The following is a 24787-nucleotide window of genomic DNA, read 5'->3' on the forward strand; positions in this document are numbered from 1 at the left end:
AAAAAATAACCAAAATAGTACCAGTAGTCGTAGTTGTAGTAATGGCCAACATATATATACATAGTAGTATCAACATTTCTAAGATTTTCTAAACAATTCAATTATTATTCCCAGACAGGAAATATAAAATCTTCAATTTTCTTAACTTTACTGATTTTTTTTTTTTATTTCCATGGTTCAAAAATAAGTATCTCTCTCAGGTTCTCAGTGAAAAATTTCCCTCCCAGCCTACACTCCATCTTCTTAGTGCCAAACTTTCCTCATAGGCAACCACTGTTATCAGTTTCCTGTGTATCCTTCTAAAGCTTTCAATCTTTGGAATAGTTATAGATTTTCAGAAAAACCGCAGAGACATCAAGGTTCTTCCATACCCCATAACCAGTTTCCTATTAACATCTTATATTCATATAGAAGGCACATTTATCGCAATTAATGAACCATACTGATCCATTATTGTTAACTCAAGTCAATACTTCAGTCATGTTACCTTAGTTTTTACCTAACATCCCTTTTCTGTTCCCTGATCCCATCCAGGACACTACATTAAATTCAGTCGGTATGTCTCATTAGATCCCTTTTAGCTGTGGCAGTTCAGACTTGCCTTATGACCTTGGGAACATTTAGAAGCACTGATGAGATAGTTTGTAGAATTTCCCACAACAGGGATTTGTCTGTTTTTCTCATGCTTAGACTTGGGTTTGGATTTTGGGAAGGAAGGCCACAGAGGTGAAACGCAATTCTCATAACATATCAAGGAATCAAGCCACGAACATGACTTATCGCTGTTAATGTTAACCTACCTGGCTGAGTAGTATCGGTCAGGTTTCTCCTCTGTAAAGTTAGTCCTCCCCTCCCCCTTTTCATACTGTGTTTCTTTGGAAGGAAGTCCCTATGTGCAGTCCACACTTAAGGAGTAATGCTCCACTTCCCTGAGGGTGGAGTATCCACATACATCATTTGTAATCCTACTCCGAGGGAGGTCTATTCAGTCCATCAATTTATTCAAACATTTATTTAAGTGTACTCATGGGTTATCATTTCATACTTTGGGTTATTATCCAATATTCCTTTATCTTGTCCTTAAATTTCTCCAGTTCTTGCCATTGTAAGTTTTCTCAGTTGGTTCCTATGCCCCTTTATCATATTCCCATCACTTGCAGTTTCTCAGTTTTATTGTTTTGACCACTTCCTTAGTTTCTATTACTCAAGATACTTAAGGCTTGTCTTATGTGTTTTCTGCCCAGTTCCAAAATCAGACATTTCTCTAAGAAGAACTGTCTGGGGTTTTTTTTGGACAATGGTATTAGAAACCAAGATCTCAACATTTAGAGTGCTCATTGCTACTGTGACGTTGTTTTTAGGCTCGGTGCTAATAGAACTAAGAAATATATGTGTTGTAATAAGCAGTACGTATACATATCTATATATCTATTTCTATACATATATATCTACATCTAAATTAAGCTAAATACAACTTTATACTAATGTCTTAAACTCTAATACACTATTACATAGGCCATTCCAGTCTCTTCCCCATACTTACTAAAACCTCCCATGATCTACCATCCATTTATTTATTTACTTCTCGTATATATGCTTACTGATTTTACTTTTTTATTGAAGTATAGTTGATTTACAATGTTGTATTAGTTTCAAGTGTACAGCAAAATGATTCCATTTTATATATATTTATATGTATATATATACATACACATAATTGAATCACTTAGCAAAGTGTGTGTGTGTGTATATATATATATATATATATATATATATAAAACTGAATCATTTATATATATTCTTTTTCTGATTGTTTTCCCTTATAGGTTATTATGAAATACTGAATATAGTTCCCTGTGCCATACAGTACATACTATTAGTTATCTATTTTACATGTAGAAGTATGTATATGTTAATCACAAATTCCTAATATATCCCTCCCCACACCTTTCCTTTTTGGTAGTCATAAGTTTGTTTTCTATGACTGTAGATCTAAGTCTGTTTTATACCTAAGTTCATTTGTATCATTTTTTTAGATTCCATATATCATATGGTATTTGTCTGTCTGACTTTCTTAGTATGATAATCTCTAGATCCATCCATGTTGCTGCAAATGGCATTATTTTATTCTTTTTTATGGCTGAGTAATATTCCAGGACGTGTGAATTGAGGACATGTGCAGAGAGGACAGAAGCAGAGATGGACAACAACCAGAAGGGTAAACTGGGGTTATATTCATAGACCCAATCTCTGACATTTGTTTTTTATCCTAGTGATTCTCAAACCATTTCCTGCTATGGTAATAGGCAGGTGATGTTCATAGGCATGAAACATTCCCATAGGTGTCAATTTCTAGTATGTTACTGCCAACTCCAGTCCCTTCTCTCCCCTCTTAGAAAGCACATCAAGTACGTGGCTCTGGTGTACTCTGACCCCATTCTGTCATGTTAGGGTACTTTTTAACATAAATGAATCACAAAGTTCTATCTTCACGCTAGACCTGTCTTCTAAGCTGTATACTTTTACAGCCAACTGTCTACTTGACAATTGCACCTGAATCCTTCAAATTCAGTGAGCTCAAGACATAACTTCTGATCCAATAGAAGAGACAGATCTTTAAAATCATGAGGTGAAGAGTGCATAAGCTGAAAAAATGGATAGGTAGGTTCTTGAAGGCCATGTTTAAGAATTCTAGTCTTAAAGCTCAGTATCAGTGAGAAGTCACAGATGGATTTTAAGCTTGGGGGTGGGTTGGTTGGGATGAATGACTTCTCATTGCTCTTGTACACTCTCCACATCAAACTTCTTTCAAGGCTTCAGACATAACATGTTCCCTACCACAAGGTGCCTGAACATTCTGCCACTGACACCTGGAACATTAACTGCCAAGCTTTACCTAGTTAACTTCAACTCATCCTTCACTCTCCCCTTAAGTATCACCTTTATTTTATAAAGCTCTACCTATCTCACTGGACTGAATACTCCACGACACAGACTGTGTATGCATTTGTTCTCCATTGCATCTTCAGAGTCTAGCATAGGGCCTAGCATACAGACTTAATATTTTTGGAATAAATTAATGAGTACCTTAATAAATCTCTAGGTTTTATTAACAACAATAAATTACATATGGCACCTCTCACAGCTGATTTTTATATATCAAACTACTTTGATATTGAAGTTGAGGACCAATGTTGCAGAAAATAAAAGTACCTTGTCAAGAAAGTAATATAGTAAAAGCACCATTTAAATAATGATACTGTTCATAATAATTGCTAACATTTTTTAGGTTCTTACCACACACAAGCTTGATAAGTACCATGTATACAATATTGCAGTGGCTTCTTAGAATAACCCTATGAATAAGGAACTATCATTATCTTCAGCTAGCAAGGGAAGAAACCAAGTCACAGAGAACTGACTTGACCAAAGACACAAAGCTAGAACAATGACATCTAAGACAGACTCTCTCAGATGAAAGAACCATGAGAATCAACACAGATTCACTTGTCCTGTAATTAAAACTACCTCCTGACTACTCATAGGAGTCACCAGAATGGCAGACAACATAGGCTCAGTTGCACTGGGAGAGGCCAGTCACTCTAAGATGGAAACAAACTCACACTTTGCCTTTTTTTAAAAAAAAGAATTGCACCTGAGGCATATGGGAGTTCCCAGGCTAGGAGTTGAATCGGAGCTGCAGCTGCTTGCCTCCATCACAGCCACACAAATGCCAGATCTGAGCCATGCCTGCAGCTTATGCCACACCTTGCAGCAACGCCAGATCCTTAACCCAATAAGTGAGGCCAGGGATCGAACCCGCATCCTCATGGATACTAGTCGGGTTCTTAACCTACTGACTCACAAGAGGAACTCCCAAAACTGACATTTTGAACAGACCTGGGGTAGTACCTTCCTTTGTCCATTGTGCTGATGGCTCCACAGTACTAGACGCCAAGAGTTACTGCCTTAGCCAACAGAGTCCAGTGATCGCCAAATGCTTCTGTGAGGAAGACCACAGCTCTCAAAATATAGTTAAGTATATTGTAGGTAAAGTATGTATCATAACTAGACTGCTATAAAACTCAACAGATGGCTATCATTAAGTGTTGCTTCAATGTATTACATTGACAAGGAACTTTTACTTTCTACAAGAATGATTCTCATTCTCAGCTTTAATATCAAAGCAATTTGATGGATCACAATAAGCTGTGGAGTGTGCTATATTGATATATTACAGTTAATAAAAACCAGAGGTTCATCAATGCATTCATCCATTTAGTCCCCAAATAATTATTTAGTCTCTACCATACACTATACCCTATGCTAAGCTTGGAAGTTATGATAATCAAAAAAAGATAGAGTCCATGTGTTCAAAGAGTTTACAACTGGGGCGGGGGGTGGGGGGAGATAAGCATTATCAAAATAATTACCATTTAAAAATGTACAATTGGAAATAGAGATAAGTGGGAAAAAAACATGGTTCTGCAACAAAGCTGCATCTATTTGAATCCCACTGGGAGAAGGCCACCCAGACTGATAAGCACAGGCTAAACGTGAGCATTATAAAGGATCTCTTGAACATGCAGCATTACTGAGAAGAACCATACTTAGGAAGGCACCTAGGAGATAAAACCAGCCAGACCTAAGAGCTAATGTTTGTTCATAATAAGACAAGACACCCAACAGACCTATATGGTCACTCTCTCAGGGGACCTGTGTAACAAGTTCCCACCAGCCCACTTGCTATTACAAAGCCTCCACCATAGCCAGTATCCCTGTTAGTGGAAATAATGACTAAACATTTCCGTAGGCGAGGTTACTGCCACCACCTATTCTGAATGCCCTGGCCCCTCCTCAAAGGAGCTCACCTGGATCAGGTGAATTTATTTTAAATCAATTTACCTAGGGCTAATATATGTAAAGCGAAAATTTGCCTGAAGCAAGCTTTACCTAAAACCAAGTTCGAATAAAACCAATTTATCTTATTATCACACGTGAGAGGTTATGAATTTCACCAACATGAAGTTTGTGTCAGTAGTACTACTAGCGGAAATTATCATTAAGTAAACTGTTAGGCAAATTGATTTGACAATAATTCATTCGGGGCAAACTTGGAGCACCCAAGCCCAACCTCCAACAGTTCAGAAGGCAGATGAGGTGCATCCATGCTACAGGGCTGCCTCCCACACTCGATAGAACTTTAGGAAGCCAGTATAATCAGAGACCTCCCACCTCCCAAAAGAACTCATGGGCTTCAGAATGAATCCATTTTCCCAGCACTGTCAGAATCCTGTTCTCGTCCCCATCCCCATCATGTCTGCTTAAGGGCGGAAGAAGCTTCCTGGCCACCATCATCCTGAGGCTGACTTTGAGGCTCCATAGAATCTAAAATGCATATGAATCACCTTGTTAAAAGTGCAGGTTCTGATTTGGTAGGTCTTGGCTGTGGTTTAGATATTGCATTTCTAATAAGCCCCCAGATGCGATTGCTGTTAGTCTGCAAGCCATACCATCTATAGCGAAGTCTTACAAGATGAGTATGGTTATTAAGATGTGCAGGTTGGACTAGAGGTAAAAACTCCTGGAGTTCCCTCGTGCATCAGCAGGTTAAGGAGTTGGCATTGTCATGGCTATAGCTCAGACTCAATCCCTGACCTGGGAACTTCCTCATGCCAAAATAATAAAAATAAATAAACAAAACCCTTCCTGGACATTAGAATGGATTTGAGAGGTATTCGTCTTTGTCTCTGGCCTTGGAAAGAGGATACAAGAGAAGGTGATCAGAAACCAACTCATATGCCCTTGGAGTAGGAAACCATGACTGAAACCTTCTCTGATGTCAGAGTTTGCTGGGCAACTGCTTTCAAATACTAAGAAAGCCTCAAAAGTCAAATCTCCTAAAAAGAAGATGGAGCAATTGCTTTCCACACTAGGAATTTCACAATCACTTGAAATATTTGTAAATGCATTTGTAAAAATGCCTCCCTTTCCATCACACCAAGAGGAGACCCAGAAAGATGATTTTTTTTTATGCTGAGTCTCCTTCAACAGAAGACCTTACAATGAAATGTAAAAAGGAATTCTGCTGGCCTACTTAAACAATAAAGGAGTGAAACGAGCAAGTTCTGTGAAGAAAGAAGCTGGAGAGAGCAATTGGGTCGAGAGAACATGAGGTGTTATGAGGAATGACTTCCAACCCTGCTCCTCCTTCCACAAACAAGCCTACCTATAAGCACACCTGCTCAGCCCAGCGACTCAAAAGCAGCTTCTCCTTTGTGCCCTGGAAAAGATCTTTGTAAAATACTCCTTCCTTTAATTACCAAAAGAAATATGGACACTTCATAGAAAAGAAAATAATTAAGCTCCACTTTAAGCTCCACTTTAACCAAGTGACCAAAGTTAATAGGACCAGTAATAAGATATGTCAGCATATCGACATAAGCCTCAACAGAATGCCTAGGGAGAGCATAACATCATTTCTATAGTATTCTTGCCCCCAAAAGAAGGCTTAAGAAAATGTCAGAAACTCAAGTTGAGGGGTATTCTACAAAATAATTGGATATGTCAAACTCATGAGAGATGAGGAAAGTCTGGGAAACTGCCACAGCTTGGAGATCAAGGAGGGATAGTAACTAAATACAATGTGGGATCCTAGACAGGATCAGAGAACAGGGAGGGAAAGAATATATGAGTGGAAAAACTGATAAAACTCGAATAAGGTATGCAATTTGGTTAACAGTCCTGCAGCATGTCGATCTCCTGCTTTTGATCATTTTTCCCATAGTTACCTAAAATGTTAACATTAAAGGAAGGCAGGGAATATACAAGAACTTGGTACCATTTTGCAACTTCCCTCTAAGTCCAAAATTAGTTCAAAATAAAATGTTAAATAAATTACTCTTTACTGTAATTACTGTAAAAAAATTACTCCCCCAAAATGCAGAGCCAAAGACGGAGGCCATACCAATGATCAACATCTCAGCAGAGAAGTCTATGACCTTTTTGGAGGAAAAAAAGACTGGATCCTCCATGCATTCTGTCTTGATTCTGCCCTATCTCAACAAGACCTTGGCTCATGGCTTCTCCTTCTCTCCCCCAGGATCATTCTTACAATAAATCAAGGGAAACCTTCAATTCCTGTTCCAACCTGTCACCATTGCAGACAAGAGAAATGGCTAGAACATGAGCTACTCAAATTGACCAGAAGGGACTTTCTGGAAGGGAATGAGAAGAAATAGATAAAGATAACAAGAGAAGGAAATGAAGGGTTCTCCTATCTTGCAGGAGACTGGGTAGGTACCAAAGAGCAGGGAAGGTCCAAGACATACAGAGGGCAGAAACCAGCAGATCACCAATTACTGGGGAAGAAGAACTCCAAAACAGGTCCTTCCATAAAGCCCTCATTTCTAGCCATCCTGAGCAAAATTTGAGCAGCAACAAATATTTCAACAAAATTTTGGAAAACTGCAGCCAGTGGCTCCTCCATCTGTCACTAAAATAATGACCAATTTGTATTATTGTTACGATTAGGCTTTTTAAGGGCCCCTAGTGTTTCCAAGTTAGATGTAGAGATCAGATTTCAAGCATGATTGATATTAATAGATATCCCAAGAGTAGAGCATATGAGATAAAGCAAGACATTAAGAAAAAAAACTAACCCATGTCCTTTGGGCTAAGAACAGTAAGCACAACTATATAACCACCAACACAACCAATTATTGAGGGCCTACTATATGACAGACATTGTTTCAAATCCGCAGAATAAACCCATAGGGAATGTATTATAATAATACATTAATATATCTACTATAACAGATTAAGAAGTTCAAAGATACAAAGTAATCTAACATAAAACAGCCAGTAAGTGGTAGATCAAAGATTTGAACCCAGATTTATTTAATGCTAATGGTTCTTTCTACTCCATGACACCATGTATAGGATATTATAAAAGACATGAAGTTGCTGGCACCAGCAAAGAGCTGCTGAGACTGTTAGCACCGTGTGAATGAAGGTAAGAGCTGGTAGCAAAGCTTTCTTGGGAACTTATATGTTCTTAATGGACTGTGCCCGTAAGAACAGATGCAAGTCACTTAAGCAAAGTTTCTCCTTCACAACTGCACAACTCTCTTCACAGAGAACACCGTTTTTAAAAATGAGAAAGACAATGCACATCAGCTCAGCATAGAAGAGACTGTCAGCGGAGATGGGATTAAGATGGTGGAATAGAAGGACTGGAGCTCAACTTCTCTCCTAAAACACAACAAAATTCACAACTAAAGGCTGAGCATTCTTCACCCAAATGGACCGGAAACCTTAAAAAAGATATCCTACTCCAGAAGAAAAAGGGTAGGACATATCAAGAGGTAGGAGGGGCAATTGTGCAATATAAAAAAACCCTGTACCTCCTAGGTGGGAAGCTCCACAGACTGGAAACTAACTGGTTCACAGAGACCCACCTACAGGAGTGAGAGTTCTGAGCCACACATCAAACCCTCATGTGTGGAGATGTGGCACTAGGAGAAAGAGCTCACGGAGCATCTGGCATTGAAGGCCAGTGGGGCTAGGCCATGGGACTGGGGGAAATGGAGACCCCATTCTTAAAAGGCACACACAGACTTTCACATGCACTGGGTCCCAGGGCAAAGCAGTCTCCATAGGAATCTGGACCAAATCCACTACAGTTCTTGGAGGACCTCCTGGGAAAACAGGAGTGAATGTGGCTGGTTGTGAGGGAAGGACATTGAAAGCAAAGCTCTCAGGAATATTCAGCAGCGTGCATTTTTCTGGAGGTGGCCATTTTGGGAAATCTGGTGCAACCCATCAGTCAGGATGAGAAGACCCAGGGTAAACAACAATCCAGGTGGGATCACAGTCCCACCCCTCAGTAAACTGGCTGCCTAAAGACCCCTCAGGCACACAGATGCCTCTAATTCCATCCAGAGACTAAGCCCCACCAACCAGAGGGATTAAAATCAGCTCCACCTACCAGTGGGTAGGCATCAGCCCCTCCCATCAGGGAGCCTTCAGCAAACCCCCATACTGACTTTAGCCATGAGGGGGGCAGACACCAGAAGTAAGAGAGGCTACAACTCCATCATCTGCAAAAAGGTCACCACACCAAAAACCTATAAAAATGAAAAGATAGAGAACTATAACTCAGATGAGGGAGAAAGAAAAAAACCCAGAAAGTCAGCTAAGTGATCAGGAGATTCTCAGCCTCCAGGAAAAAGACTTTAGACTGTCGATGCTGAGGATGATGCAAGACATTGGAAATAAACTGGAGGCAAAGATGGATAACTTACAGGAAACACTGAGCAAAGAGATACAAGATATAAAACTTAAACAAAAAGAGATGCAAAATACAGTAACTGAAATGAAAAATTCACTAGAAGCAGCTAACAGCAGAATACATGAGGCAGAAGAACGAATAAGCAAGGTGGAGGTCAGATTAGTAGAAATTATGGATGCAGAACAGAAAAGAGAAAAAAGATTGAAAACAAATGAAGAGAGTCTCAGAGACTCTGGGACAACGTTAAACACACCAACATCTGTATTATAGGGTCCCGGAAGGAGAAGAGAGAGAGAGAAGGGGACAGAAAAACTATTCCAAGAGCTAACAGCCAAAAACTTCTCTAACATGAGAAAGGAACTACTCACTCAAATCCAGGAAGCACAACAAGTACCATATAAAATAAACCCAAGGAGGAATACACTGAGACACATATTAATCAAACTGACCAAAATTAAAGACAAAGAGAAAATCTTGAAAGTAGCTAGGGAAAAGAACCCTGATAAGGCTATCAGCAGATTTTTCAGCAGAAACTCTGCAGGCCAGAAGGGAGTGGCATGATATACTTAATGCAATGAAAGGAAAAAACCTCCAACCAAGATTACTTTACCCAGCAATGCTCTCATTCAGACTTGAAGGAGAAAACAAAAGTTTCAGAGATAGGCAAAAGCTGAGAGAATTCAGCAACACTAAACCAGCCTTACAACAAATACTAAAGGAACTTCTCTAGGCATAAAAGAAAAGACAGCAACAGGAAACAAAAATACCACAAATGACAAGGCTCACCGGTAAAGGTATATATACAGTAAAGATACAAAATCATCCACGCACAATTATACCACCAAAACCAGAAATCATAAGAAGAGGTGGGTACAAATGCAGGACACTGGAGATGCACTTGAAATTAAGAGAACAACAACTTAAAACAATCTCATATACATATAGACTCATATCAAAACTTCAGAATAACTGCAAACCAAAAATCTACAATTGATACACAAACAACTAAGAAAAATCAACTCAAATACAACACTAAAGATAGTCATCAAACCAGAAGAGGAGAGAACAACAGAAGGAAAGAAAAAAGAGCAACAAAAACAAATCCAAAGCAATTAATAAAATGGCAATAAGAACATTCATAGCAATAATTACCTTAGATGTTAATGGGCTAAAATGCCCCAACCAAAAGACACAGACTGGCTGAGTGGATACAAAAACAAGACCCATATATATGCTATCTTCAAGAGACCCACTTCACTTCTAGGGACACATACAAATTGAAAGTGAGAGGATAGAAGAAAATAGTTCATGCAAACGGGTATCAAAAGAAAGCTGGAGTAGCAATACTCATATCAGATGAAATAGACTTTAAAATGAATATTTTAAGGGACAAAGAAGGTCACTACCTAATGATGAAAGTATCAATCCAAGAAGAAGGTACAACAATTTTAAATATCTACACACCCAAGATAGGTTCACCACAATATATGAGGCAACTGTTAACAACCTTAAAAGGACAAATCAACAATAACACAATCATAGTGGGGGACTTTAACACCCCACTTACAGCAATGGACAGATCAGGATACAAAATTAATACACAGAAATCAATGGCATTTCTATACACTAACAATGAAAGAGCAGAAAGAGAAATTAGGGAAGCAATCCTGTTTACCATCACATCCAAAAAAATAAAATACATAGGATTAAACCTACCTGAAGAGACAAAAGACCTGTACTCTCAAAACTATAAGACACTGATGAAAGAAATCAAAGATGACACAAATGGATGGAAAGATATACCATGCTCTTGGATTGGAAGAGGTAATATTATCAAAATAACTATACTACCTAAGGCAATCTACAGATTCAATGCAATCCCTATCAAAGGACATTTTTCACAGAACTTGAACAAAATATGTTAAAGTTTGTTTGGAAGCACAAAAGACTCAGAATAGCCAAAGACATCCTGAAAAAGAAAAAGGGAGCTGGAGGAATCAGGCTCCCGGACTTCAGACTATATTACAAAGCAACAGTCATCAAAACTGTATGGTACTGGCACAAAGACAGAAATAGAGATCAGTGGAACAGGATAGAAAGCCCAGAATTCAACCCATGTACCTATAGCCAACTAATCTATGACAAAGGAGGCAAGACTATACAATGGAGAAAGGACAGCTTGTTCAATAAGTGGTGCTGGGAAAACTGGACAGCCACATGGAAAAGAATGAAATTAGAACACTCCCTAACACCATACACAAAAATAAACTCCAAATGGATTAAAGACCTAGATATAAGACCAGATGCTATAAAACTCTTAGAGGAAAACATAGGCCAAACACTCTCTGACATAAACGACAGCAACATCTTCTCAGATCCACCTCTTAGAGTATGGACAACAAAAACAAAAATAAACAAATGGGGCCAAATCAAACTTAAAAGTTCCTGCACAGCAAAGGAAACCCTAAACAAAATGAAAAAACAACCCACAGAATGGGAGAAAATGTTTGCAAGTGAGTCAATTGACAAGGGATTCATCTCCAAAATTTATAACCACCTCCTACTGCTCCATACCAAAAAAACAAACAACCCCATCAAAAAATGGGCAGAAGATCTAAACAGACAATTCTCCAAAGAAGACACACGGATGGCCAAAAAATACATGAAAAGATGTTCAACATCACTCATTATTAGAGAAATGCAAATCAAAACCACTCTGAGGTACCACCTTAGGCCAGCCAGAATGGCCATCATCAAGAAGTCTACAAACTATAAGTGCTGGAGAGGATGTGGAGAGAAAGGAACCCTAGTACACTGTTGGTGGGATTGTAAATTGGTGCAACCACTGTGGAAAACAGTATGGAGATTCCTCAGAAAACTAAACATAGAACTACCATTTGACCCAGCCATCCCACTCCTGGGCATCTACCTAGAGAAAACCACGACTCGCAAAGACACATGTACTCCAATGTTCATTGCAGCACTATTTACAATAGCCAAGACATGGAAACAACCTAAATGTCCATCGACAGAGGAGTGGATAAAGAAGAGGTGGTACATATACACAATGGAATACTACTCAGCCATTAAAAAGAACGAAATACCGGCATTTTTTGCAACATGGATGGACCTAGAAACTATCATGCTAAGTGAAGTCAGCCATACAATGAGACACCAACATCCAATGTGTTCACTGACATGTGGAATCTGAAAAAAGGACAGACGGAACTTCTTTGCAGAACAGATGCTGACTCACAGACATTGAAATACTTATGGAGGAGATAGTTTGGGGGTGGGGGGATGTGTTTGGGTTATGGGATGGAAATCCTGTGAAATTGGATTGTTATGATCATTATACAACTACAGATGTGATAAATTCATTTGAGTAATAATAATAAAAAAAAAAGAAGACAATGAGAATGTTAGCTCATCACCAAATCCACGTACTTTCTTTCTTGGCAAAGAGTGGAGTCATTTCCCAGCCTCTCTTGCTGTGAGGTATGGCCATATGCTGGGATTCCAGCCAATGGAATGCAAGCAGAAGTCATTGATGCTGCTTCCAGGAATTGCCCTCAGCTTCCCACATGCAATCCTTCTCTTTCTGGATGCTGCAATGAAGATCACTCCTACAGAAATTTTGAACAGCACATGTTGAAGAGGGTAGAATAACAAAGTGGATGGAGCTTGGATTTATCATCTCCACTGCAAGAACTTCCCAGAAGAGAAGCTTCTCCAGAAGCACCTGCATTGGTCTATTATGGGAGCAATAAACATGGTGCCTCCCTAGCTACAACTGTCAACTAGAAAACAGTTCCCTAAGATAAGCCCCATGAATCCCTCCAAGGCACAGAGAAAGCTTTCGCAACTTCATTTGATAAAAATGTTCATGGACAGTGTCTACAGAGTTTTATAGTTCTCATTTGAAGTTATCTCAAGAATGAAAACATACTATTTTGACATCGGTCACCTAGGCTCTTCAGATCACAGGACAACATAAGGGAGTCCATGGAATCAGAAATGTTACTGTTCACAGCTTGACAATGACAACAAGTATCTCTATCTTATGGATGAGGACATTGAGACTCAGGTAAGTCAAGCCATGGCTCCTTCTTCCATTCTCATACACCAAAACCAAAGTCAGTTCTTGTCAATCCCAAAATAAGTGTCTCAGAGGTAGAACAGACCAACCATCAGAAAGCAACAGAGACTGGCCTGAAATCTAGATCTTCTGAATGGACATACCATCCCATATGGAAAGTATTTAACACACAAAGGTATAGCCTCAGCAAATGCTGATTCCCTCTACCTCCAATCAGTCACAGATCTTCTCTCTAGAGACACCCCTCAACACCCTCATCCCTCTCTTCTACGCAAAGGTCATGTTCAAAGTACAAGCTAATTTAAACTATGTCAGTCAAATATCTAGGATTTCCCGTCATGGCACAGCAGAAATGAATCCAACTAGGAACCATGAGGTTGCAGGTTCGATCCCTGGCCTCACTCAGTGGGTTAAGGATCCGGCGTTGCCATGAACTGCGGTATAGGTTGCAGATGCAGCTCGGATCCCACATTGCTGTGGCTATGGCATAGGCCAACAGCTGTAGCTCCAATTCGACCCCTAGCCTGGGAACCTCCACCTGCCATGGGTGTGGCCCTAAAAAGAAGAAAAAAAACAAAAGAGAGAAACAAATATCTAGATGAGCTTCAGCCAAAGCTTCTTCTTCCTTGAAGGGGTTTTATGGTGAGAACTTCCACAGGAAGCCAGCTTCCACAGCCAGCCTTTGGATGGTTTTCCTGGAGGGCTATCAATCTGCTAGCCAGCTCCTCACCTGGAATCATGCAATAAAAGTTAATTCTCCAGGAATTCACACTCACATGTGCAGAGAGACTAGGACTCTTGAGGCAAAGACCTGAAAGGCTACTGGAGGCAAAGAATGCCAGCTGTCCCTCCGCTGAGTACTTTCCTCCCCTTCCTTTAATAACAGGATCTTGGTTGCTGCCCAGAATAAAGGCCTTTACTCTTTATTATGGCTGCCCAGAATAAAGGACACATCCCCCACCTTTCCTACAGTTAAATATGGCCATGAGGTCAAGTTCTGGCCATTAGAGTACAAGGAGCACACTCTCCACTTCTGTTCTCTACCAGACTGGCTTAGAACAGGCAGGGAGCAAACCCTCATGAACCATGGGACAGAGGGCAACACCCCCAGATGTTACAAGTTCCCTGACCTTGTTATGTCACATCAACTTTGGATTATCTGCATTCTCAATGCTACATGAGAGAGAATTAAACTTACATCCTGTCTAAGTCACTGTTATTTTGGCCTTTGTTTCAGCAGCCAAACCTGTATCCCAATCAGATTCACCCTGTAGAGTTTCCTCCAAGCAGGTGCAGGGAGATTTCTAGGTGCCTTCTAGCCCTGGATGGAGGGAAGTCTCCTCTCTCTGGCCTTCATGGAGAAGGGGCAAAAGGCATGATTAGAAATGCCTTGCATTGATTACTGGACCCAGTTCCCTGGGATTGAGATTCAGGATATTTGTAACAATTCCTAAAAATCTGTATTTTAAGAGTTCACAGAGTTTCCATCCTGCTTCAGGAGTAACAAACCCGACTAGAATCCATGAGGATGTGGGTTCGATCCCTGGCCTTGCTCAGTGGGTTAAGGATCTGGCGTTGCCCATAAGCTGCAGTGTAGGTCACAGACATGGCTCAGATCCTGCGTGTTGCTGTGTCTGTGGCATAGACCGGCAGCTACAGCTCCAATTTAACCACTAGCCTGGGAAGTTCCATATGCCACAGGTGTGGCCCTAAAAAGATTTTTAAAAAGAAAGAAAAGAAAAGGAGTCACCACATAATTAAAACATTCAATCATGTCTTTTGCAGCCTCAAGTCCGTAGAGATAGGAGCATGTATGCAGCAAAGTCCTCAGTGCTTCCTTGGGACCCTCACGGCATTGCCCGCTGCTGCTTCCCCTCTCCCATTCCTGGTGTTTTTCTCCCTTTTGCACAGTATGTGCCTTCACAGTTCTGTTATGATAAGTCCCTGGGGCAAAGCTGTTCTCTCCAGCTTTCCAGGTCAAGCGCCTTAGATGCACACACAGGGACCATCTTCCATATTGCGTGCTGGACCTGCTTTAAGCCTCTTACACCCATTGCCTACCTGAAAGCCTTATGACTCATCAGCATGCATCCTTCCAAGTTCAAGCTCTCCCAGCAAAGCTGAGCACACAGGACTCCTAACTACATGACCACCACCAAACTTCTGGCTTCATCTGCCACTTTTACCTGCCCACCCTGCATCTCTAAATGCCACCCCTCTACCTGGAGGGTGGCTCTTCCACTCCTGGACACCTACAGCTCACACCCACACTTCAAGACCAACCTCAGGTGTCCATATGAAGGTCTAGAAAGATGGTTACTTCTCCTGACACTGGTGAACTGTCAAAGTCTCCTGGAGCACCCAGCTTCCCAATCCTCATTTGAAACAGATGAATCCCTGAAGATTCCACTGTCCACATCTGCCGGCTCTGGGCAGATCTGCCCTAAGGGCAACTCCTGACCTAGCAAAAGGGCTTCCTAACTCAGAAAAATAAAAAAAGAAGATTCTCATTAATTCGATCAACATATTAGGCATTTGTAGCATGTCACGCTCTGCCAGGGCCCAAGAAAAGAAACTGAAATTACCTCATTGCTAGTGACTTACTTTGCTGTACCATCTATTTGATTTCTTTCTGTGCAGGCTTGGGTATTCATTACTCAAGAGCTCCCTGAGTCCTGACATCAGTTCATCGAGCCATTCTCTTGACCTTGACCTCTTCAACTTGTACATGTCCCCCAGAGTCTCTCTGCTTGGTTTCCAACCTTTACTTTGCCAAATAATCCAATCTGAATATGTTCTCTGAACCTGAGTCTAGGGTCAACTGCCATTTCATGGTCTGCTTCCATCCATTCCTAGCCTGACTTGGCTGTCAGTACTGGTGCGGGCCACCCATGGACCCAGGACAAGACTAGTAAAACATGGTGGCCTGGCTAGGCACTTTGATACCCTTGGTATAAGCTTTAGGAAAAAAAAAAAAAAAAAAAAAAAAGCTGAATAGCATGCCTATACTTAAAAATACTGCATCACATATTTTATATTTTGCTAAGGGGGTATAGCTTACATCAAGTGTTCTTATCACATACACACAAACTAATAACACAGGGAGGAATTTTGGAGTGACCAATATGTTTACAGCATAGGTGGTAGTGATGCTTTCACAGGTGTAAAAATTTGATGTGTCCAAACAATCAAGTTGTTTACATTAAAGATGTTCAGCAGTTCCCATTGTGGTACAGCGGAAAGGTATCTGACTAGTATCCAAGAGATTCAATCCCTGGCCTCACTCAGTGGGTCGGGGATCTGGTGTTGCCGTGAGCTGTGGTATAGGTCACAGACGCTGCTTGGATCTGGCATTACTGTGACTGTGACATAGGTCAGTGGCTACAGCTCCAATGTGACCCCTAGCCTGGGAACTTCCATATGGCACCCACGGGTGTGGCCCTAAATAAAAAAAAGAAAAGAAAGATTTACAGATTTTTGCATGTCAATCATACCTCAATAAAGTGCTATTTTCTTTAAAAAGGCATGAGGAAAATAGAAAAGGACTAGACCCATTTTTACTGCCTATCCAGGGGGATCTAGAGAGGCCCTCAGCTCATCTCTTCAAGGGCGTTTAAGAGCTTTCTGATAGCTCATCCTCATTTGCTAAGCAAGGGTTCCCCAGTAACATGCAAATCAGCAGAACAGCTCTGATTTTCAGGTTAAGCAATACGTGAATCACTATAGAATCCAAGCTGAGTCGGTTGGTATGTAAGTTATTGCTGCCCTTTTTAAAAATTTAATTACAGTGTTTGAACATTATCTCATTTTAAACATCTAGCTACGGAAGCTCAATTAAAATTCTAAGTGTCAGAGTGAGAAAAAGCCCCAAGTGGAGATCTAACTTCATCCTGAGTTTTAAACATATAAAAACAGTTGGATATTTCACAATCATAACAAGTCCTTTTGGAGATGGACATTATTACCCTACAATCAATTCAAGATGCTTTACAATCCCTTTGCCAGTTTGTGAAACCCCTGTGTACTTCATATAAGGAGCTAGTTATAAGCTGATAATATTCAGTGCAGGAAAATGAATACATCCACCCCTTCCCCAACCTCATCATAATAATATTTAAGCTCAATCAGGCACTTGACACATCTCACTGTAATAGGGAAGCCTGAGAATAAGATGTTCAGTGGTAAACTCTACCAGAAATGATGCTAGCTGGTAATTTGTATGCTAGAGGCAGCCAGAGAAGGGAGAAGAGTGGAAGGGGAAAAGGAGTCATGCATCCGCCCTTTGCTTTTCTTGTCATGCCCAGAAATACCCTTTATCCCACCTCACCTATACGTCCCCAACCCACACTCTCCACCTGGCAAACTCTTACTCCTACTTCAAATCCCAGGTGAAACGCCACCTTCTCTATAAAGCCTCCCTTGACTTTCCCTGAAAGCAAGTGGTTTCCTTCTGTGTTCTGACTGAATTTTTCCTCGATAATTCATTTAACAAATATGAACTAGACCCCTACAAGGTGCCAGGCACCGTTCAAGGTGCATGAGATACAGCAAAGAAGGAAACAAGTGAAATTTCTACACCTGAGTTTCTTGTCTAATCAAAGAGAGAAGGAAACACACAACTGTATGTTGTGTAAGATGATGATAAAGTGTATAAAACATAAAGCAGGGTAATAGGGACAGAAGACGCAGGAACAAGAAGGGACTATTTTAGATAGGGCTGCCAAAGAAGGCTTCTCTAGAAATGGCAGGGAGGCCATTGTGGCTGAATTGAGTGACAATGTACAAAGGCAGGAGACGACATCAGAGGGACAGGCAGGAGCCCAACCATACTGGGACATGTGGCTATGGTAAACCCTAAGGATTTTATCCTGAATCAGGGCAGAAGCTATTGAAAGATGCTGAACAAAGGACCAACATGTATGACTCACCCCTTTGATAACACTTACCCAGTGCTATTATTATTGTGTCTGTCTCCTCCAAAAGGCACACTTCAATCTCCTCATCAACTAACACAGTTAGGGGTTTAAGAGCTCTTCAGAGAAGGGAAGAGGAAAGCAGGACAAATAGAAGACTCGGAACATGGCATACCTGGGCACCAGCCCTGGCTATCCCTTACTAGCCTCCTAAGTTCTTTATTTGCCCACGGTTACCTTATATCAGGCTTTGTTCAGAAACACCACAGTTCTCCAAGCACAGGAATAAGCGTTTACTCCAGTCTTCCCAAAATTACAGAGCACCAGTGTCACAACCGAAAAGGGTTGCTCAATATCCCGGTAGCCAGAATTCCTGGGCCATCAAAACAGCAATCAATATTGTCAGAGGGTTGAAGCTCCACTTCTACTGCAGTCTGGACCAAGAACCACTTCTCAACCTCCAATACCCACTATAGATCTTCCTAAACGGTTTGCTTAGAAGGAGCTCAAGGGATCAGATAGATTCTATCTCTCCATCCCTGAGGTACAATGCAGTCACAGTCAATAATTCTTGGAGTCCCCAAGGCACTCTGAAAAATGAAAAATGAAGTTATTTTGAACCCCTGGAGTTGCTGTGCTTCTATTTCAGAGCCTTTGAAAAAGTCCTATAAATTCACATGGCTTTTCTCAAGTTTAACGTGTCTGAATTTTACCAGTCAATCCACCCATTTCTGGGACCCACCTGGCTTAAAGGAGGGAAATAGGACAACAATAATGTCCTTGGGTTGTACCTTCCCTTGACTAGAGAAGCTCAAGAGTAATTTCTCTTACCATCATCTGAAACAATTTTAAAAGTCTCACCTGACAATTTATTGCAGACATGACAGTTATTGAGCCCCTCTTCCTGTCTCTGAACCTTAACAGGCAGGGAGAGCCCCAGGTATCGCCCTGAGAACACCAAAGCCTGGCCAGGAACTGGACACCTTCAAACCATCTGAACAACAGCCTTTTTCAGCAGGCATCTCACTGCCAACCACAAGAAGACAAGATGCAGGCACCAATGACTAATGAGACACTTTAACTGGGTTCAACCCCATCAAGCTTCCAGTGGCCTCTTACTGCCATTTCCATGACACCCACCCCTATTCCACTGTGTTCAGGGTTCCAAGACTCCCCGAGGCTGCCAAACTGCTTCTTTCTGGTCCAAGAGCCCAGAGTGGCCGTGAACCAATGCTGTCTGTGCTGTCTCTCCCAGTGTTTAACAGAATGCCAGTTCAACTAAATGATACGAAATCATACTCCCCAAAGTACTACGTGATCAAAGTCAGTTTGGGAAATACTATGGTAAACAAGTTAAAATTACCAAGACACGACACTGGTTAAGAAAAACACGCTAAGAAGTGGGCAGTGCCTGGATTTTACTCCCAGCTCCGTCATTTTCTAGCTGGGTGACCCTTGTCAAGGGAACTAACAATGTATGCTTGATCATTGTCTATGAAGCATGAGTCATGATAAAAACTACTTCATCATTCTGCAGGGACTCAATGTAATGATGCATTTGAAGTGCTCAATATACAGCCTAGGACTCTTATCACATGATTTTAAAGAGTCTTTAATACGCTAATATTTACTGTGATTCTCCAAGAAAAACTGTATGTGTCATCTTCTCTCAAGTTTATTTCGTCACGTTAACTCTTTTTTTTTTTTTTTTTTTGTCTTTTTGCTATTTCTTGGGCCACTCCCACAGCATATGGAGGTTCCCAGGCTAGGGGTCGAATCGGAGCTGTAGCCACAGCAACGCGGGATCCGAGCCATGTCTGCAACCTACACCACAGCTCATGGCAACGCCGGATCCTTAACCCACTGAGCAAGGGCAGGGACCGAACCCGCAACCTCATGGTTCCTAGTCGGATTCGTTAACCACTGCGCCACGATGGGAACTCCAACATATCTCTTATTTTACAAGATTATCTTGCAAACCCACTGGTCCTTGGATCCTACGTGGCATGTGCTAATCAGTGAGGTACATACTGAGTCAGGCTGGAATTCCCTCAATCTCAACATGTCCAACTCAACAAAACTATCATCGTGCACATGAATCAAAGCCAGAAATAAAAGATGAAAAGTGATATTTAAAGATAACACCATGGTCAAAAATCCTTAAGCACCCTTCTGCATCTTATTTCCAGTTCTTCAGATCTGGCCTTGTATTCTAGCTCTGCCACTTTCTATCTGTATAACCTTGGACATGCGACTAAGCCTCTCTGAATAACAGTTTCCTGATCTCGAAATTGGAAAGAAAATACCTATCTTGGTTGTAATGAGGCCCAGATGAGATAATGATGGTCAAATATGTAATACATTCTAGATAATCAACTTGGCCTCCCCTTTCTCAAGAGAAGTGCAAATTCAGTCACCATTGAAGAGGGGGGCAGGCCAACAACCCCAGTTTCTAGCCCAGTGTTCTTCTCTGAAGGATGTGGAAGACTAAGACACTAAGTGAATTCATTTGCTTTTTTAAAAAATACTGCATCATGTTTTGGAGTTCCTGTCGTGGCTCAGTGGTTAACGAATCTGACTAGGAACCATGAGGTTGTGGCTTCAATCCCTGGCCTTGCTCAGTGGGTTAAGGATCCAGCATTGCTGTGAGCTGTGGTGTAGGTAGCAGACATGGCTTGGATTCCGCATTGCTGTGACTTTGGCGTGGGTTGGTGGCTATAGCTCCGATTCGACCCCTAGCCTGGGAACCTCCATATGCTGCAGGAGCAGCCCAAGCAATGGCAAAAAGACCAAAGGAAAAAAAAAATACTACATCATGTTTCAAATGCTGGGAACAACTAGTATTCCCACCTTGGGTTGGTTTGATCAAGATAAAACACAAGACACTGAATATACAATGCCCAGAAAGAAGTCAATTATTCTATGTTCCCCAAGCTAAGGGCTGAGTCCCCAGAATCAAATCGGGACAGAATGAAAGAAGACAAACGGGCCAGGTATGGTTATTTTTCACCACCCCCTTTAAACTCATCATGCGCATCTACTACCTGTTGCTAAGAGCCAATCCTGCCAAACCAGTAATGACAATGCAGCCCAGACTCTGAAGGAGAGTTACTCCAGGATCGTATTTTGTCCTACTTCCCAGTTAATTAGTAACACATCCCTCGGATTCTACAATTTCAGGAACTAAACCCTACCTTCCTTCCAAACTAAGACTTACCCCTGAGGTCAGCCTTAAACTCCTCATCAGACTCTCTCCGCCCAAATTCTGACTTGAGAAAGTATGTCCACCAGGGCCATAGCAAAATGAAATGTCCTTGGGGTGATTTGTAGAAAACAATCTATCGCAGCTTCAGAAAGAAATCCTGCTTGGAAGGTGGGATGTGTGGAATCCATGGGCCCTTTAACTAGTTCTTTCTCATTTGTCTTCATATTCCTTTCATCCTTTCTCAGTCTGAAGAGCCAACCAGGATTCCTGAACCAGTCACTCCTTTAACAAGCAACACAAAGGCTAGCACCTCAAAAAGCCACCACCTCAGCATGCCACTCTCCTGCTTTCCAACACCTCACCAGCACCCCAACCCCAGCAAAAGGGGGTCACCAGCTCCAGGGCCAGGAGGTATCTCCTGTGACTGCAGGGGGCCGACAGTCTCAAGTACTTTTCAGGAAACAAGCAGACCTTTAAGTTTATTTAGCTTCCTTCTTTAAAACAGACAACAACAGGCATGGAGTTCCCATTGCGGCTTAGCAGGTTAAGAACCCCACCAGTATCCCTGAGGATGCGGATTTGATCCCTGGCCTCGCTCAATGGGTTAAGGATCCACCGTTGCCACAAGCTGTGGTATAGGTTGCAGATGCGGCTGGGATCCAATGTTGCTGTGATGTAAGCTGGCAGCTGTAGATCCCAATCAACCCCTAGCCTGGGAACGTCCATATGCTGCAGGTGCAGCCCTAAAAAGCAAAAACAAACAAAAACCCCTCACAAACATAGGCATAAGAATTTCACTCTTCTAACTTTAACTTTTTTTGTTTTTAAAAGACAACCAACACGGGGCCTCACAGTGATAAAGAGACAATTGGGGAGCAAGGGACTACAGCCATCTGAACAAAGTGTGTCCTGCTTTTCATGAAAAGCTGGAAAGATGGATTTTTAGGCCAAGTTGCCCATGTTTTTTAATGTCGACAATGATTTCTTGATTTTCGAAATGGCAAAAAATACCATGGGGACTATTGTAACGAGAGCCAAATAAAGCTCTTCCACAAGCCAGCTTTGGCCCGCCTTCTCAACCTTTAAGCCCAGGCTCATCAACAAGCCCTGCAAGGCTGCCCTTCTTGTGGAGCCCACCAACGTCAGCCCTCTACGCCATTCCTGCCCTCCAGGCCACATGCCAGCCCCCTGGCACTTCACTGTGCCTCACTCCACACACCACACTCATCTTCTTGGGAATGAGACCCTCCGCCTCTCAGGAAAGGCTGTTATTGACAAACCTCATTGTGGTTGCCTCCAGATGAAATAATAAATACTGTTTCAGACAGTGAACCACCAATTCACTCCCACCAGGCTCTGATTATCAGCAACCAATTCAACTCGGTGGGGGGGGGGCAATTTTTTTTTTTTTAAGGTTATTTGCTCATTTGCTCTACAAAAAAATGTAACTGTTATCATTTTATAAATTACAAAATTATTTTGATTTCTAAGGAACAGTTCTCATGGATAGACAGACTTTCTTTGTATACAGCTGGTGCTTGGTAAGTGATGGGATCAAAAATGATAATGGTCCTGCACAAACATCACACTTCGTCATTTATGAGAAAAGGTCACCGCAGCTATTACCATTAGCTTCTCCTCATCTAGAGCCATGCCGCCTCCTCGTCCTCTATCCATAAAGCTCCATATATTCCAGCCCTCAGTCTATCCTCTTGAGTGCACCATGCTGGATTCTGCCACAGGACATTTCTACTTTCTCTCCTATACCTGAGATCCTCATCTTTCCAATTTTCTCATAGCTCGCTTGCTCTTAGAGTCAGTTCAAATACCTGTCTTCCTAGAGGCTTTTCCAGCCTCTTCTCCGCGGGCAGGTCACTCATCTCTGTTTTACTTCCTTCCATGACATTTATAGTCGGTTTTAATTGTGTCAGGATTTACCACTGCCCCACTAAAATGCCAGCTCCCCAAGGTCAGTCCTCTTGCATTTCCTCTTCGGCGCTGCAGAATTCCCCTGTGCTCCTGCCCACAGATTAGTGTTTGATAGATTAGTATCTGAGAATAATGCATGAATTTCCATTTGACAGATATGCAAACTGAAGCATAAAGGGGGGCCTGCCCAGGGTCCTCTGGATCTTCACTGAAAGAGTAGAGACTTGAGCCCATTTCCTCTGACTTCTGGCCCAGCATCCCTTCCACGTACCACTTTCATCAACGGTTTGACAGCTGGGAGTGCCGTCCAACCAGAACTCAGCCAGTCAGGAGTTAAATCTTTCAGTCTTGCCGAGGCTCAACTCTCCACAGAGCCTAAAGAGTGAATACCTATTACCCAGGCATGCAGGTTTTCAGTAATTCCAAAGGAAGTCAAAGATGACAGTTTAAGTTCTCTAGGAGAACTCCACTGAAATTAAATGATGTTATGCATAAATATTAATGAAATTGCAACTTTTTTTTTACTAAGAAAGTAAAGGTTAATGGCCACATTGGCTGATTTTCCTTTTCTCAAGCACTAAGCGATCCAAAATCTAATAAGCATACATACAAGTATGAGCAATTTGCCCAAACATTACACTCTCTTACTATGATACTTCCAGTCTTCCATTAAGGTCAAAAACCATCTGTACAGCTTCATTTCTTCCAACAAAGATTTAAATTTTATTTAATTAGTGTGTTCCTGAAAAAGCCTCCTCACTTTCCTAAACATGCAATCCTTCCATTCATTTATTTCCACCTGAAAATTACTGCTTTCTAATGCTCACCATGGCTTTTAAACTTTCCCTTGAAACCATGTCTACGCTCTGCTAGGCATAAAGATAAAAATGATGGAAATCCAGATTCCAGGTGTCCTGTCCCCTAGCCTTTAGCAGCATCTCTTAAGTGATGCATATTTACCTTTTAGCTTTTGTTTCCTTCTTCAAGAAGAAGCCTCCTTTCCAGGAGTAGGTGATCCCATTTCCCAAAGAATAGTTCCCATTTACTATTACCCTTTTCAGCTTTTCTACATTTTTGTTAATTTACTTGGCTAAAATCTTGAGTAAACCACATTCAAGGAACTGTATGCTATGTAACATGTAAGCACGAGGATTAAAAAAGTCACCACTTCATCAGGGCAGGAAACCTCCCAGTAGCTTAAGCCAGAACCCTGTACCTATCCCCCTCACCCCCACCATCATCCCACAGAGAACTACAACCAGTTCACTATACCTCCTAATTATCTAATTTCTCTCCACCTGCACTACTATTATCTGACCTGGTCCAGGACTCCATCCTCTTAACTAGAG

General features: G+C 41.5%; 1 protein-coding gene across 4 annotated transcripts in view; it reads right to left on the minus strand.

Annotated features, from left to right (window-relative positions):
• The window catches only part of NELL1 (neural EGFL like 1), a 945441-nt gene that overhangs the window by 805334 nt on the left and 115320 nt on the right, over positions 1-24787 (minus strand). Inside the window, exon 3 of one of the 4 annotated variants that reach the window (XM_021085299.1) lies at positions 12740-12918. The exons of the other annotated variants lie outside the window; for them this stretch is intronic. Within the exon in view, the coding sequence (XP_020940958.1) occupies positions 12740-12840 (101 nt within the window). The 5' untranslated portion in view covers positions 12841-12918. The remainder of the gene's footprint in view (positions 1-12739; positions 12919-24787) is intronic. 4 annotated transcript variants of the gene reach the window in all.

The sequence above is a fragment of the Sus scrofa genome, chromosome 2 (assembly GCF_000003025.6).
Source record: "Sus scrofa isolate TJ Tabasco breed Duroc chromosome 2, Sscrofa11.1, whole genome shotgun sequence".
In the NCBI taxonomy this organism is placed as follows: Eukaryota; Metazoa; Chordata; class Mammalia; order Artiodactyla; family Suidae; genus Sus; species Sus scrofa.